The sequence below is a fragment of the Martes martes genome, assembly GCF_963455335.1.
Source record: "Martes martes genome assembly, chromosome: X".
Lineage (NCBI taxonomy): Eukaryota > Metazoa > Chordata > Mammalia > Carnivora > Mustelidae > Martes > Martes martes.
Genome location: NC_137897.1, coordinates 109,608,389 through 109,624,230, shown reverse-complemented (window position 1 = coordinate 109,624,230; position 15,842 = coordinate 109,608,389). Strand labels below are relative to the sequence as shown.

The 15,842-nt window shown below is 41.0% G+C and overlaps 1 protein-coding gene across 2 annotated transcripts in view; it reads left to right on the top strand.

Annotated features, from left to right (window-relative positions):
• The window catches only part of ATP11C (ATPase phospholipid transporting 11C (ATP11C blood group)), a 179,926-nt gene that overhangs the window by 69,421 nt on the left and 94,663 nt on the right, over positions 1-15,842 (top strand). For both annotated transcript variants that reach the window (XM_080795248.1, XM_080795249.1), the window contains exon 2: positions 14,547-14,666. In XM_080795248.1, the coding sequence (XP_080651374.1) occupies positions 14,547-14,666 (120 nt within the window). The remainder of the gene's footprint in view (positions 1-14,546; positions 14,667-15,842) is intronic.

The following is a 15,842-nucleotide window of genomic DNA, read 5'->3' as shown; positions in this document are numbered from 1 at the left end:
AAGATTATTCTTGCCCATCCCCAGTCACGAGTCCACCAATAATAATGCTAACATGTGCAGATGCCCTTGAACTTATAACCTTCCAGAGTCATCTGTGTTCTGTTGGGTTCTGCCAATTTCCTGCCCTTACCTAATGCTGTAATTGTTTTCTTTTTATTGGTGTTTAGAAGGTTTTACATCATGTCTGAGTTTACAAGGTAGAGTAAGAAGAGACTTAGAAATGTGTGAACACATTTGCGTACACGTATGCCTTTTATAATGCGAAGTAGAGTGAAATGCATTGCAATCAGGAGAATTGAGTCTTTGTGCACATTTGATTACCCAGTCCTCCTCACGACTAATCTGCTGTGTTCCACTGAGCAACAGTCACTTAATGCTACAACCACTGTGCCGTTTCATGATTTAACTGAAAGCATTTTTCCTGTTCAAAGCTTGCCAGGTATTTTTAATGTTGGCTGTAAAATTCTTATAATTGTTCTCAATACCCCCTGTGTGTGCTTCGGAAATATCTCACTGCTGTTTTCAATTATGTACTTGAACAGAGTCTCAAATTACTGTTTGTCCTGTCTGGTAAAAAACAAAACAAAAAAATGTTTGGTCTGGGGGTGGTATGACCTTTGTGAGTTTTAGTGCTCGTTTTTGAGAAGTCATACATTTTGAATGTGTCTGCTCTAATAAAAATTCTTTCAAGTGGTTTTCTATCTCTGTGTGTGTTTCATTTTATAGTAAAAAACCTTTGTACAAGTAAAATTTGTAATTCTAAATGGTTCATTAATTTTTTAAATTGTTCTTAATGGTGGTTAATCCTAACCTGTTTTAACTTGAGGTTGTTTGTACCCTGACTGCCAGGACATAGAGTTCATTCTATTTTATCAGAAGAATAAACCGTTTCCCTTGGGTCACAGGCACATTTGAGAAGGCATTCATTTTTTCATAGGTAAAGCTTACCATTAAATAAATTGACACTGTGGTGGTTTAAATGGACATCCTTAAAGCCCCAAAAAGCTAATGTCCCTTTTAGTGTACCAAATTAGCACCCCGAAGGCACGCAAGCCTTTCTTTGTTCTTGGTGACTTGTGTTTCATTTTTCCTTCCTTTTCTACTTAGAAGCCTATGAATAAATTTCGTCCTGAATACATAATTTTCTCATGTGCATTGGCTTGTAAATTACTCTTTATCCTCAAACAAGGAATCTCTTTCCCACCCTTAAACAGTTTTTTTGTTTGTTTTGGTCCAGGCTGAAACAGGTGGCAAATGATACAACATCCAAAACCACATTTCCTGTTTTATTGCTCGAAATCTGGCCCCGATTCCCCTGTACCTTTTTAGATTACTCAGTCAAGCTCTCCTTGAGTTACCTAGGAAAACATCAGTTCTCGGACTTCTCTAAGACACACACAGGCTAATCGGTAGAAGGCAATTGGTTCCTGGTTTCTTGCCTCTTAGAGTTAAGCCTTAGAAGTAGAAGTACCCACTTGGGATCATGGCCAAACGCTTAATTTTCCTTACCTATTTTTGGCCTACATGGAGAGAAGTTGTCACGGATTTAACAATTATCTCACCTCATATTCTTGAGTGCCTTGCTGATATTACTGATTGTGAAGAGGTAAGAAATATATTAGAATAGCATTGCCCAGGGGCACCTGGGTAGTGCAGTGGGTTAAGCATCCGACTGTTAGTTTCAGCTCAGGTCATGGTCCCAGGGTTGTGAGATCGAGCGCCACGATCTCCCTCTTCCCTTCCCGCTCATGTGCACTCGCTCTTGCTCTAAAATAAATCAATCTTAAAAAGAAAGAAAGAAAAAGGAATAGCACTGCCCCGGAGAGGGAGGATTATAGGAGCAGCCTTTCCCTGCTGCCCAGAGGTTCTCTGAGGAACCTCATTATTGTCCCATGCTATGCAGTTTGGGAAACATTGTGCGATATATTCTGATATTCTTCCAGTCCATCTTATGGTGGCAGTCGTAGTTGGCACTACCCAAAGGCATATTAAAATTTCACAAATCTGCGGTGCCTGGGTGGCTCGGTTGGTTGGGTGACTGCCTTCAGCTCAGGTCGTGATCCCAGGGTCCTGGGATCGAGCCCTGCGTCGGGCTCCCTGCTTGGTGGGGAGCCTGCTTCTCCCTCTGCTGCTCTGCCTGCTTGTGTCTCTCGCTCTCTCTGTCAAATAAATAAATAAAATCTTTAAAAAATATTTTCACAAATCAGGGATCCTTGGTTGCTCAGTCAGTTAAGTTTCCATCTGACTCTTGATTTTGGCTCCAGTCATGATCTCAGGGTTATGAGATAGAGCCCCGAGTCAGGCTTCACACCCGCCTTAAGATTCATTCTCTTGCTCTGTCTCCCTCTCCCCTCCTCGTCCCCTCCCTCCCCCTAAAATTTTTTTCACAAACGAATTTTTATTATACACGAACAAAAATAGACATGAATAATACAGTGAAGCCATTAATAAATCAAGTATTTGGTGTGGTCTTTCTCAAATACACTGAAAGTTAGACATTATGCTTCAAACACATTGCTAATTTCTGGTAAGTCTTTTAAGCATGTTTTAGGAATAATTACAGGTTACCTGTTAAATTTATAGCAGCACCCGATCTTTGTAGTGCCCAGCAGCTTCGAATCTAAAGCTTTTGGGAGGGAAGAAGTTCCAAGAAAGTTCCCAAGTGACTGTGTGCTCTGCCTCGAAGGGAGAAATGGTTTGCTAGTTTTACAGCCGTGACAGCAGATCAACAATTCCAAAGGACTAATGGCTTATCTTATAGACAGCAGTCTCCCGGGACTCCTTGAGTGGCTCTCACTAGTGGGCAGATGTGCCACCTGACAACCTCCCTGGCCACCTGTAGTCCTCTCCATGCACGCTAAGGAACAGTGTTTTCAGCGCCAAGCGCTCTCTGCCAATGGGCCATAATTCACCCTGTCCCTTTGTATAGGGTGACCTGAGATCAGAATTGCCTGTGCGTCTTCCGTAGAGCCAGAAACTTTCTTGCCGGAACACAATGTGAAAATAACACATTTACACTTGAATTATGTTGAGGCCATTGCCTAGTTCTGTGCTGCTGACCCGGTTTCTGGAATTGCAATATTCACATAGTTGGTTAGTAACTGCGAGCTTCATCCTCTTCTTAAGTAAATAGCCTTTACAGTCTTTTTAAAGTGATCTCTGGGTGTTTTGTTAATCCTACAATAAGCTGTCTTTTAAGTTCTTTGACCTTCTTTTACTCTTTTTTTTTTTGGACCTTCTTTTACTCTTAAGAAAGTGGAGGCTCACCTGTAAGTCGTAGGTACATAATAAGGTGTATAGTATAAGCGTAGGTATCAACAGTACTTCCCAGGGTCACGTCTTTACTGCTTCTCCTATTCCCTCCAAACCTTACCCTAAAAGCCTTCAGCTATAGAGAAGGTGCTGTTTTCAAGAACAGACTTCTTTAAAGACATTGTTATTTGAGCCCAGAAGTTGCCACTAGAACATGGTTCAATGGAAGGCCAGAGATACTGCACCGGGGAAAGGGCTACCTTTGTGAGGCTTGAGTCACAACTCAGGCCCTCTTGGTTATTCAGCTCAGCCTTTCTCCACAATGGAAGCTTGTTTTTTACTTACCTCTTTTGTTGGGAATGTCAAAATAACAGGTATAACCTGGGTGTGCTATTTAAACCGATTACATTTACATCCTGGACATTCATTTGCTAGCTAGTTTGCTTTCTGTATAATATTTAACAATACTGGGGGGGGGGGAATGCATTCATTGGTTCCACTGGACATACTCCAGCATACATTTGAACTGTTAGATCTTTCTAGAAACTTACTATCACCTTTATAATAATGATGCTATCATTGAAATGGGAGATAAAACCCTGTTTGGGGCATCAGGCAGCTCTTCTACAATGTTTTTTGTTTGTTTGTTTTTTGTTTCTTGTGGGGTTTTTTGTTTTTGTTTTTGTTTTGCTCTGCCAAGGTTTATATCTTCCTACACTGTAATGAAAATTCTTCTCTGGCAGCCTAGAAAGTGATATTTGGATGACAATTTGTCTCTTCTAGGTAGATATTGGTAAAGGCATTTTTCACCATAATGTCCAGTGGTTCCTTTCCTAACCATTTTTGGGCATTACTGTTTGCTGCTGAGATAAAACTGCCTTACCTGTGAGATCTCTAAAAAGTGATTTAAAAAATCCTTCAGCCCTAAGGAACTTCACAAAAAACTTCTGTTTAGGCCATATGAGTATTTTGCTATACATTTTTGAAGCTTCAGGGTACAGTAATAGTGACTCTCTGGTAGGGGGTGACTCAGTGTATCATAGCGAATGCCTAGGTTGTATCTCTTCCTCTTAAACTATTTACCTGACTAAAACCCAAAGTTCAATTGAACTTTTGTAAAAAGTTTTTTTTTTGTTTTGTTTTATTTTGTTTTGTTTTTTTTAGTTCCAGTTCTTGTCATAGTCCATCTATTGTAGGCATGGGTTAGAAGAGAACTTTACAAGATGAGGAGAAAAATGCTATATGGCGCAAGATGCTAGTCTTTTTTTCATTTTTTTTATTTTTTGTGATACTAGTCTTTTTCAATGATATTTTAAAATCCAAAGTTACAAAGGCGAATCACGTGTTTGGAGAAGAGTAACAAAAAAGATGTCAGACGGTGTGATAACAGAGGCCAGGACACCAGCGTGTTGCTTCCAAGTCTTAAGGAACAAACCAGCTTTCTAGTGCTTGCTTTGCCGCCTCCCTTGGAGGTACAGAAACTTGCAAGCCACAGTTGGCTGTCTTCCCGAATTCTGAGAAACTTTGCAAGGATCACAGTGGTTGGCACAAGTTGCTTGATAATCTGCCGCGTTTTCTCTGCGATTTAGCTGCCTTTGTGTTAGCAAATTTTCACATGTCGGTATGCAGATGGTTCCGTCTTTCCCTCCTGCCTCTGAGGTTTGTGATCTATATTTTATTCTGATCTCTTTTCAGCTAGGTTGGGCTTTGAGGTCTTGGGGACTTACTGCTTTCTATTTGCATATACATTTTTATCCATTTCCCCAGGGCTATGGTAAATGCTTTGCAGGGTTATCAGTCAGTCGTTCCTAACCTTACAAGTTGGGTACTTCTCTGTTGAGATTTTTTTTTTTAAGTTTGTTAAGTGTTTGGAATGCAAGGTGGTATGTAGCTGTGGATACTGAAAGTGGAAAATAACTTCTCCAGGCTTATAGACCTGTACGGTGAGTTCATCTCCAGCTTGTGTGTGCATATTGTCAGGCTCTCGGTTAGAGAAATACTGCCGGCAAGGAAAGCGAGTTGCTGAGCCCCCCGTCCGAACTTTAAGAATCTCCGGTTACTTTCTGTAAATGGAACAATCTTTGAGTCATTAGGAAAATTCCTGTTAGAGTGTTGAATTACTAAATGCTTACAGCAGTTTTGATCTATCGATTATTAGCCATCCTAAAGACGGCTATATTTCATCTTCAGAGCCACATTTTTGTAGCCCTGAGGCTCTTGGAGTAAAGGCGTGGTGGGGGAGGGGTATCAGATTGAGAACATGTAGAATTGATTGTCCCCGGTGAAATTAAACTGCTCAGCGGATCACATTTAGATAATCAAAGTCTAACTCTTTAATTTCCAAACAAGGCATTGTTCGTACCTAAGTCCTAGGCATTGTGCTTGCTGATTGAGGTTTTTGGTTTTGTGGGGTTTCGTATCCATTTCCTGTAGGAGATTCTGTTCTGTTAAATGTGCTGCCATCAGGAATGCCTAATTAGAGACGATCTTTGTGTCTAGGGATGTACTTTGAGTATCATTTGTCTTTTGATCAGGTGGTTGAGATTTTTGGTTAATATGACCATAATAAAGCTTTAAAGGCAAGACAACACAAAGTGTCTTGTCCTGGTCTTGCTTCACTACCCCTGGCAAAGGAGAGACACCTTAATCACTTAAGAAGATGCCATAAAAGCAAAATCTGAAAAGTGCGATTTTAAGGCTCCTTTTAGAGTTACGCCTGTCAGTTAAAGATCAAGATTATTCTTCTTGGCTTCTTGTAATGGAATGGGCTTGGAAACCTCCGCAATGTGACCACTGAGTACATTGTAGCAATTTTAACTGAGAGGATTAATACACTGGAAATGTTCCCTGGCACTGTGGTGCTCCCTGCACCTCACCCCTCCCAACCCTGGGACAGAAATCCTGACTTCAAGGAGCATTTTAGTAGTTGCCTGAAATTTTGATGAAACGCTAGTTCTTTCTTTCAATTTTGAGTTCATTTGACCTTTTTAAGACTGATTATGCTGTTCAAAAATACTGGTGCTTCAGCAAAGAAAATAGCTTTAGGGCTGGGGTGCAGAGAACAGTTTTAAATCATTGCCAGGTTTTCAGAATTTTAAATAATCGGTTTCTGTTCATTTCTGAGCAGATATTTAACGTTTGCTTTAATAACTCACAAAGAGCAGTCTAATGACCAATAAAAATAATACTTTGGGGTTCCTGGGTGGCTCAGTGGGTTGAGCTGACTCCTGACCTAGGCTTGGGTCTCCATCTCAGTGTCATGAGTTCAGGCCCATGTGGGACCCCAAGCTGGTCGCAGAGCCTACTTTAAAAAAATTTTTTTTGAAAGATTTTATTTGTTTATTTAACAGACAGAGATCACAAGTAGGCAGAGAGAGACAGGAGGAAGCAGGCTCCCTGCTGAGCAGAAAGCCCGATGTGGGGCTCATGTGGGGGGTCAATCCCAGGACCCTGGGATCATGACCTGAGCCGAAGGCAGAGGTTTTAACCCACTGAGCCACCCAGGGGCCCCTAAAATTTTTTTAAATATAAAAATAAACAAGTAAAAACAATGCTCTAATTGCCAGGGATGACATCAGTGATGATTTGCTGATAACCCGAGTAGCTTTGCATCACATCAGGGCCTGTAATTTTCATTATCTGTGATCGAAATAATTGTTAGTAGATTAACCACAGGCAAAATAAGTATTGAAGGGGAATCTCATTTTATGAGCAGCTTAAAGTACTGGAGGGGGCACTGTTTGAGGGTTATTTATATTTTTAAGCTGTGTAAAGCTAATTGTTTAAATTATTTTAATTACTTCAGAAATGTGGGATTACGGCTGGTATACTAAAAACTTGGAGGATCTTAGTTAAGAGCAGACACTAATTCAAAGGAGAAGATTGGATAGCCGTTTTCACAGGCATGGGGAGCTTCTAGTATAATTAAATATTAAATAAAAGAAAGACCGAGGCATTGGTGTTGTGTTTAAAGCCAGTGTGTGGCCAGAATTAAGAACCATTGATCTATAACTAAGTGATAAATTTTAAGTCTGCAAGCACCCGGAAAGGACGGGGACATGAGCCCTGTTTTAGATTCTGTGCCAGCCTTTATAGTGACCGTCTTATACTGAGGTCTCTATTTTCTCTTCGTTCTTATTGAGTAACTAGTCTGGAGGCAATCAGGAAACAAATTATACTTTAAAAAGCTTTTTATGTGTTATGACAAGCAAAAGCATGGGATTTTAAGATGGTACTAGTTGAATAACAGTGCCATTTCACTGATTTTTATTAAGACACTATGTTTTGGTATAAATTACTTACCTTTTTTCCCCTCTGCAACAGTCAGTTTATACTGTGGAAGTGTAAATCAGGGGCACAAAAGGGTGGTTTCATTTTGAGGGAAAAAATGGAATTGGTTTCTCTGTTAGCTTGTATATTGTAAGTATATATTTTTAAATATTTTCCATACTTTTTATTATAGTGTATGATGTGTCATTAAAATAGAATCCGTGCCAGCATATTTCAGTTTTTAAAAATGCCATTTCTAAGGACATTTGGATGGGAAGCAGTTCAACACAGGATTGACTCTTAATGAATTAAAATTCATTATGAGGTGGCAGGAATCATACACTCCCACTCCAGACTACATCGTGTGCCATCCAAAAGGGAAATTTTTTTTATGATTCCTACTTGGAGTTTCTCTGCCTTGGCTAAAGCACCTACCTACATTATTCACAATGACAGGAACCGAAAACCACGGTCTTAACACTCAACATTGGCAGCAAGTGGAAAATTACAGTGAAATTTACACATGAGTTCAGTGCTGCCATTTTTATGCAAACTAAACAATGTTCTAAGTTAGAGCAAATTCCACCAGAAATTGCAGGTTCTTCAGATTTTAGGGTGAAGCAGGCATGGAAAGGTCCTCTGTTTCACCCCCACTCCAGCCCGTCCCAGATAACTGCAGACCCAAAACTGCCTTGGGCTGAAGAGACTTTGCCCCTTTTTAAAAAATGCTCAGGAGTGGACATGATACAGCTCTTCGCAGGCCCCTTTTTCATCTAACAATGATCACTGCCAGAAGCTTCCTCCCCCACCCTCCCAAACCTGCACAGCAATTTCAGTCCATTTTCTCCAATTTAATAGAGATAGAGGTCACGTAGGCCTTATTTGAAGGTGATCAGAGAGATAATATAGCAAAAGCTCTTAGTCGAACTGTAAATGCCATTCACATGTAGGGAATTCATAAAAATATTATGTGCCTGAAAAATTGTGTTAAGCTTGTTCCTTCCTTTTGTTCTCTGGAATGCCATTATCTGCCAGAGAAGAAAGTTGAAGACCATTCAGAATTGCGGAACTACCAGTTCGTTCTTTTTTTGTTTTTTTTTTGTTTTTTTTTGTTTTTTTAAAGCTAATCAGTGGCCACTGCTAACAGAGGAGAACAATCTGTATTAGCCGTGCAGGAAACATCCCGCTTCACTGACCCTCTCCCTATTTTCCTTTTTTTCTTCCTCCTTTCCATTTGTAGAATGATCTGAGAACTGGCATTAAAGGTGACTCTTCCTTATTTATTCAGTAGCCACTTCTTTTTTTTTTTTTAAGATTTTATTTATTTATTTGACAGACAGATCACAAGTAGGCAGAGAAGCAGGCAGGGCGGGGGGGGGCAGGCTCCCCGCTGAGCAGAGAGCCCTATGTGGGGCTCAATTCCAGGACCCTGAGATCATGACCCGAGCCAAAGGCAGAGGCTTTAACCCACTGAGCCACCCAGGCGCCCTCAATAGCCACTTCTTGATTGTGTGAAAAACTAAACCATACAAATACTAAAGGTTGTAAATACATATGAATACGTATATGCAGAATTATCAAGTAATTTGACACTTTCTGTAATTCAAGTCTGAACCTTATAAGGTTCAGGTCCGTTGTAGGGACTACAGCAAAGACCGTAACTTGAAACAGAAGGTAAGGGTAAGGGTGAAGCAGAATGAGCTATACTTCAAGGTGTATTTACTTTCTCTTTACATTTTGTAAAATGGAGATTATGGAAAATTTAGTGCTCTTATCAGTAAGCCATGTCGGACCTTGTATATTACAGTTGCAAACAAAGAAGTCCGTCCCGGAATCAAAATGTATATAGCTGCCATTTTTTTCATATTTTTTAAAAAATTTTATTTATTTATTTGTCAGAGAGAGAATACACACAAGCAGGCAGAGAGGCAGGAAGAGGCAGCGAGAGAAGCAGGCTCCCCGCTGAGCAAGGAGCCCGACGCGGGACTCGATCCCAGAACCCTGGGATCATGACCTGAGCCGAAGGCAGGGGCTTAACCAACTGAGCCACCCACGCGTCCCTCTTTTCATATTTTTTTAAGACTTTATTTATTAGAGGGAAAAAGAGACTGCATGCGGGAGCAGGCGGGAACGGCAGACAGAGAGGAAGAAGCAGACTCCCCACTGAGCAGGGAACGCAATGCAGGGTTCCATCTTACAACCCATGAGATCATGACCTGAGTCACCCACATGCCCCCTATAGCTGCCATTCTGGTAAAGGTATTTGTTTATTGGAATGATAATCAGGAACTGTTGGAAAATTTACCATGGAATCTTAGCATGTGAAGGACCTTATACAGTCAATTGTTCTAATAATAATGGCCTGTCTCTGGGCAAGTGAGGAAGCAGCTGTCTTCTACTTGAATTTGTCCCAATTACTTTTTGACTGATTCCCTACAGAGTTTGAAAGCAGTACCCCACTAAATAAGTATTTAATAAGCTTTAATGAAAATAATGGGTCAAGAGGTCTTATCTATATTTTTGGTTGGTTTTTACCTTTTTTTATTTTTTATTTTTTAAAGATTTATTTATTTATTTATTTGACAGAGAGAGAGAGATCACAAGTAGGCAGAGAGGCGGGCAGAGAGAGAGAGAGGAGGAAGCAGGCTCCCTGCTGAGCAGAGAGCCTGATGCGGGGCTCAATCCCAGCACCCTGGGATCATGACCTGAGCCGAAGGCAGAGGCTTGACCCACTGAGCCACCCAGGCGCCCCGGTTTTTACCTTTTTTTAAAAGATTTTATTTATCTATTTGACAGACAGAGATCACAAGTAGGCAGAGAGGCAGGTGGAGAGGTGTAGGGGAAGCAGGCTCCCTGCAGAGCAGAGAGCCCGATGCGGGGCTTGATGCAGGGCCCGATCCCAGGACCCTGGGACATGACCTGAGCCGAAGGCAGAGGCTTGACCCACTGAGCCACCCAGGCGCCCCGGTTTTTACCTTTTTTTAAAAGATTTTATTTATCTATTTGACAGACAGAGATCACAAGTAGGCAGAGAGGCAGGTGGAGAGGTGTAGGGGAAGCAGGCTCCCTGCAGAGCAGAGAGCCCGATGCGGGGCTTGATGCAGGGCCCGATCCCAGGACCCTGGGACATGACCTGAGCAGAAGGCAGAGGCTTTGAGCCACTTAGGCGCCTTGGGTTTTACCTTTTTAAAATAAAAAATCATTTTCCCTAGAATATCGATATAAGGTATCGGTAATTATCGATATAATAATTAATTAATTAATCGATATAAGGTAATTCAGATCGAAATACATCCAAACAGACATTTGGAGAACTTTGCAATCTGTAAGTAGTCTTTTTTTTTTTTAAGATTTTATTTATTTATATGACAGACAGAGATCACAAGTAGGCAGAGAAGCAGGCAGAGAGAGAGGAAGGGAAGCAGGCTCTCAGCAGGGAACCTGATGCGGGGCTTGATCCCAGGACCCTGGGATCATGACCTGAGCAGAAGGCAGAGGCTTTAACCCACTGAGCCACCCAGGCGCCCCGCAATCTCTTAAGTAGTCTTGCTAAAAAATGATTAGGGTCAGGATTATTACATCTTTAGCTTTTAAATAGATCATTGAAAGGAAGGAAAATCCCTGAGCCTATGTACTTTAAAACTTTCTGGGCTAGGGAATTCTCTTTTTAAAAAATAATGGAAATATGTATGTGGATATTGGTTCCTATCTTTTTTTGACTTTAATGTATGGTTGTCTCAAACATGATAATATAGTAACACCAAAGGAGACCATTCCAGGGGCTCCTGGGTGGCTCAGTCGGTTAAGCGTCTGACTGTTGGTTTCAGCTCAGGTCGGGATCACTGGGTCATGGGATCAAGCCCCATCTCGGGCTCCCTGCTCAGTGGGCAGTCTGCTTCTCCCTCCCCCACTGCCCTCCCCACCCCCGCATTCATGCTGTCTCTCAATCTCTCAAATAAAATCTTTTTTTAAAAAGTGTATTATCCTGATTTAAGGTAAGAAAACAGAGTAGAGGCATGGCAGCTCAGCTGGAGAGCAGTGGGTCTCAGGAATGGTGGCTGCTGGGGACGATGGGGCGGGAGAGCTGGCCCACATCCTGATCGTGCAGCTTTCCGAAGCTAAAGCAGCTCTCTGTCCCCCAGAGCGTAACTGGTTCACTCAGCTCAGGGTTTCAGAATGGCTTCGGTTATCGACTTTCTGTAGTGTACTTGCACTACGTAGCTCCCTTGCAATTAGCCCATTCCTCTCAAAGAAAAAACAACAGAACAATAGCTTGATTAATCTTTTTTTTTTTTTTTAGATTTATTCACTTATTTGAGAGAGAGAGAGAGAAAGTGTGGGGTGGTTGGGGCAGAGGGAAAGAGAAACATAAGCAGACTTGGGGCTGGGGCTGAGTGGGAGCCCTTGGCAGGGCTCTATCTCCTGACCCTGAGTTCATGACCTGAGCTGAAACCAAGAGTCTGACACTCAATGGGCAGCGCCACCCAGGCCCCCCAAGCTTGATGAATCTTAAAATACAAAAGGAAAATCCCAAAGTAGTAAATGAAGTAAACATCCAAGATCTGTGTCTTCCTAAAGCAGCTTATTGTCAGTGTTGGTGTTCTAGGACTTTCCTGAATGTGATGGTTCGCATCATAAACACCGTGAATTGATAGGAAATTATGTGGGTCCACTAATACTGAAGAAGAAAGAGGTATAATAGTAGTGCATTAGAACTGAATTCAGGGGACGCCTGGGTGGCTCAGTTGGTTGGGCGGCTGCCTTCGGCTCAGGTCATGATCCCGGCGTCCTGGGATCGAGTCCCACATCGGGCTCCTTGCTCCGCAGGGAGCCTGCTTCTCCCTCTGCCACTCTGTCTGCCTGTGCTCGCTCTCTCTCTCTCTCTCGCTCTCTGACAAATAAATAAATAAAATCTTTAAAAAAAAACTGAATTCAGTTGTGTGCTATAAAATCTTATAACAATAATTTTTGTTCATGGTGTATAGAAGATCTTTCAAATGGTGGTCTTAATTATTGCTACTGTTGAGTAATTATTTCTGCTAATTTGTTTTCTTGCTACACTGCTGTTTATGTTTGATACTTTGTATATTCAGCCATTTATATAGAAATTAAATTGTGTGATCCTTTCATTCTTACTTCAAAGACTTAATATATCTTCTGAAATAAACATTCTTCCTTGTAATTAACTGAGAAAAACATCTGAGTTTTTGGCAATGAGTCCAAAGCTATTCCTTTGAATATCAAGATTTTCAATAGAATCTAGACTTAAGATATTTCTCCCTACACTAGTAGATATATTATTTTTCAGACCTCTTCTGTTTTGATCATTTCAGGTGCTTTAAACTCTTTGACCTTCCACACTCCGTTCTTTTCAGATCAGTAAGAAAAATATTGCTCTCAAGAATTACCTGAGTTTGCAAAGAGATAAATGCTTCGCTTTATAAAGATTGTGTCTGAGAAGTGTGAATATCCCAATTTCAGAAAAGGCATGCACTGGATATGCAAAGTTCCAAAAGGGAACCGTTATTTACATTATAAAGGATTTGTTTACTTCATAAAAGGCTTGTTTCTGTCTGTTTATGTGTGTTTTGTATTTGTATATGTATCTGTATCTTGAATTCTGACTCAGTGTTGGGGTACCATGGGGTGGCGAGAGTACTTACACTAAACTTACGAGCTGCTGCATTTGAAGGTCAATTAGAAATAAACTAAAGAATATCTGAATTCATATTAAAATGATAAATAGCTCAGTGTTCAAAATTGTGTACATTTTTCTCTTTATAACACTGTAAGCCAATAAAACATAAAATGCAAAAAATTTGCAAAATAAACTTATTGGAGAATCTTTAAAAACAAAAAACAAGGTAAAGCTTCAGTGAAATAAAAAAGTAAGGTAAAATGGAGCCCAACCTCGGAACTTCTAGATTCTAGAACTTCTAGAACCTTCTTTTAAAATGTAGAAGTGGGGGGGGCACATGGGTGGCTCAGTTGGTTAAGCAACTGACTCTTGGTTTCGGCTGTGGTCATTATCTCAGGGTTGTGAGATCGAGCCCCGCTTCAGGCTTTACACTGGCCATGGAACCTGCTTGGGAATTCTCTCTCTCTTCTTCTTCCTCTGCCCCGAGCCCTGTCTCCCTCTCTTAAAAAAAAAAAAAAGAAAAAGAAAAAGAAAAATTAAAATTAAAAATGTAAAATGGACATCAGAGATACATTGTGTGAAATGGGACTTCTTGACAGTAGGCTCTGAGAAATCACAAAGGATGTCTTTCCTGTAAAACCAAAGAATTACAACTTTTCTTTGTAGAAATAGTTGATCGTCGTTAGAGACAGCCATTCTATTTTTTTTTTAAGATTTTATTTATTTGACAGCGTGAGTGAGTGAGAGAGCAAGCACAAGCAGGGGGAATGGCACACAGGGGAGAAGCAGGCTTCCTTCTGAGCAAGGAGCCTGATGCGGGGCGCAATCCCAGGACCCTGAGATCATAACCTGAGCCGAAGGCAGAGGCTTAACCCACTGAGCCACCCAGGTGGCCCGAGACAGCCATTCTGTATCTCTATATTTATAAGTAATTATTTACTATTTAGAAGTAATTTGCATTCTGCTTTGTGTTCTCTGGTAAGGAACTGACAAAATGGTCTTCAGTGGTTGTTGTATGATATATTAAATATTCCCAATCTGACCTTTTGAGTGTGTTGCTGCGATGGTGACAGTTGAGATTTTGTGGAAGAAAGAAAAATGGCAATAAAAATACTGTTTTTCTAGGATTTCTTTTAATTTACACATTTTAAAATAGTAGGGTTGGCCTCAGCACAGTTGTCTCAAGCAGCCCTCTCACTAATCTTCACTAAGTCAGCAGCTAAGAGCCCAGTGGAGTTTGAATAGCTTAACAGGGTTTTCTCTCCTCGCTGGTGCTCTCTCTGTCTCTCAGGGATTGTCAGATGTGCTTCCGCAAAGACTCTGAACTCAGCAGAAGCATGGACAAATGTGATAAGAAACTGACTTTTCCCCCCTTTCTCTTGGTCAGTGTGCTGGAGAAGAGAAAAGAGTCGGTACGCGCACAGTGTTTGTTGGCAATCATCCAGTTTCAGAAACAGAAGCTTACATTGCACAAAGATTTTGTGATAATAGAATAGTCTCATCCAAGGTAAGTTGTTTTTTTTTTAATTTGGTAGATACATGTAGTGATTCATATAGTGAACCAGATAATGCACTTATCTGTGCTTCCAAGGAAGCTGGTGTATTTATATATGCAGGTGCATGGGTGTGCACACCTGTACCGTATACCAGCTATGGTCATCATCCCGCCAAAGGGCTATTTTTCTTAAAGAGTAGCACTCTGTCTTGTTACAGCTGAAATATTATTGACTTGCTTTCCCTTATTATTTGTAATGCCTGTTGATGATACATACTACATTAAGCTTTGAAGCGTGCTAAAACTATGAATTATCTACTTGCCCAAAGCTTCCTGAATTTCTCTTAAGGGGATGGACTAAGTTCTAAATGAAATGCATTCTTTTGGAGGGTGCTGCGGTAGAATGACATTTATCTCTTTCTGTTCCACTGGGGAGCTCCTCGAGTACACTGTTGCCTGACCATTTACTAGCTGTCTGACCTTGGCCAAATTAATCTCCGAGTGTGAATGTCCTTCTCCGAGTGTGAATGTCCTCATCAGTGAAACGGAGCTGATGTTGCGTACCTAAAAGCACTCTCTATCGTTCCTAGTACCCAATCGCCCTCATTCTACTAATATTAACTCGCTCATCTTTACCTTTGGCTGACCAGGTTAGGTACTGGGCGCTAGATGGTAGATAATCGATAGACTGACAGATCTTGATAGATTGTCCTTACTTCTTCAGGTAGCCAGGCAAGGCAGTTGTAAGATGTTAGTGACAGTTGGATCACTGCAAGTTTGCGAACACCTAGGACCTGAAAGAAGCCCTTCCTTTAAAAATGGAACATTTGGTTTTCAAACACACATGTGATTTCTCGAGGTAGTGATGTAGTACAGATTATACATAAGTAGGAGATTAACATGTAAAATACGGACAGAATGAGTAAAAACTGTTCCCTAATGAGCATGTGTCTGTGGGCCTATAGAACACTCTGAGTGTCTTTGGATAAAATGTCTATTTCCTGTTCATCTTGAACCTGTGGCAGAAAATCTGTCCTCAGCCAGAAGTTTTCATACCTGTGCTCAGGATGGGGACTGTTCCTTTGATAGAAAATTATTAACTCCCTCTGTAAGATCCAGGAGAGCAGTAGTAGTCCTTTGACTCAGAATCATAGACTTACAGAACTGAAAGAGACTGTACAGATGGAG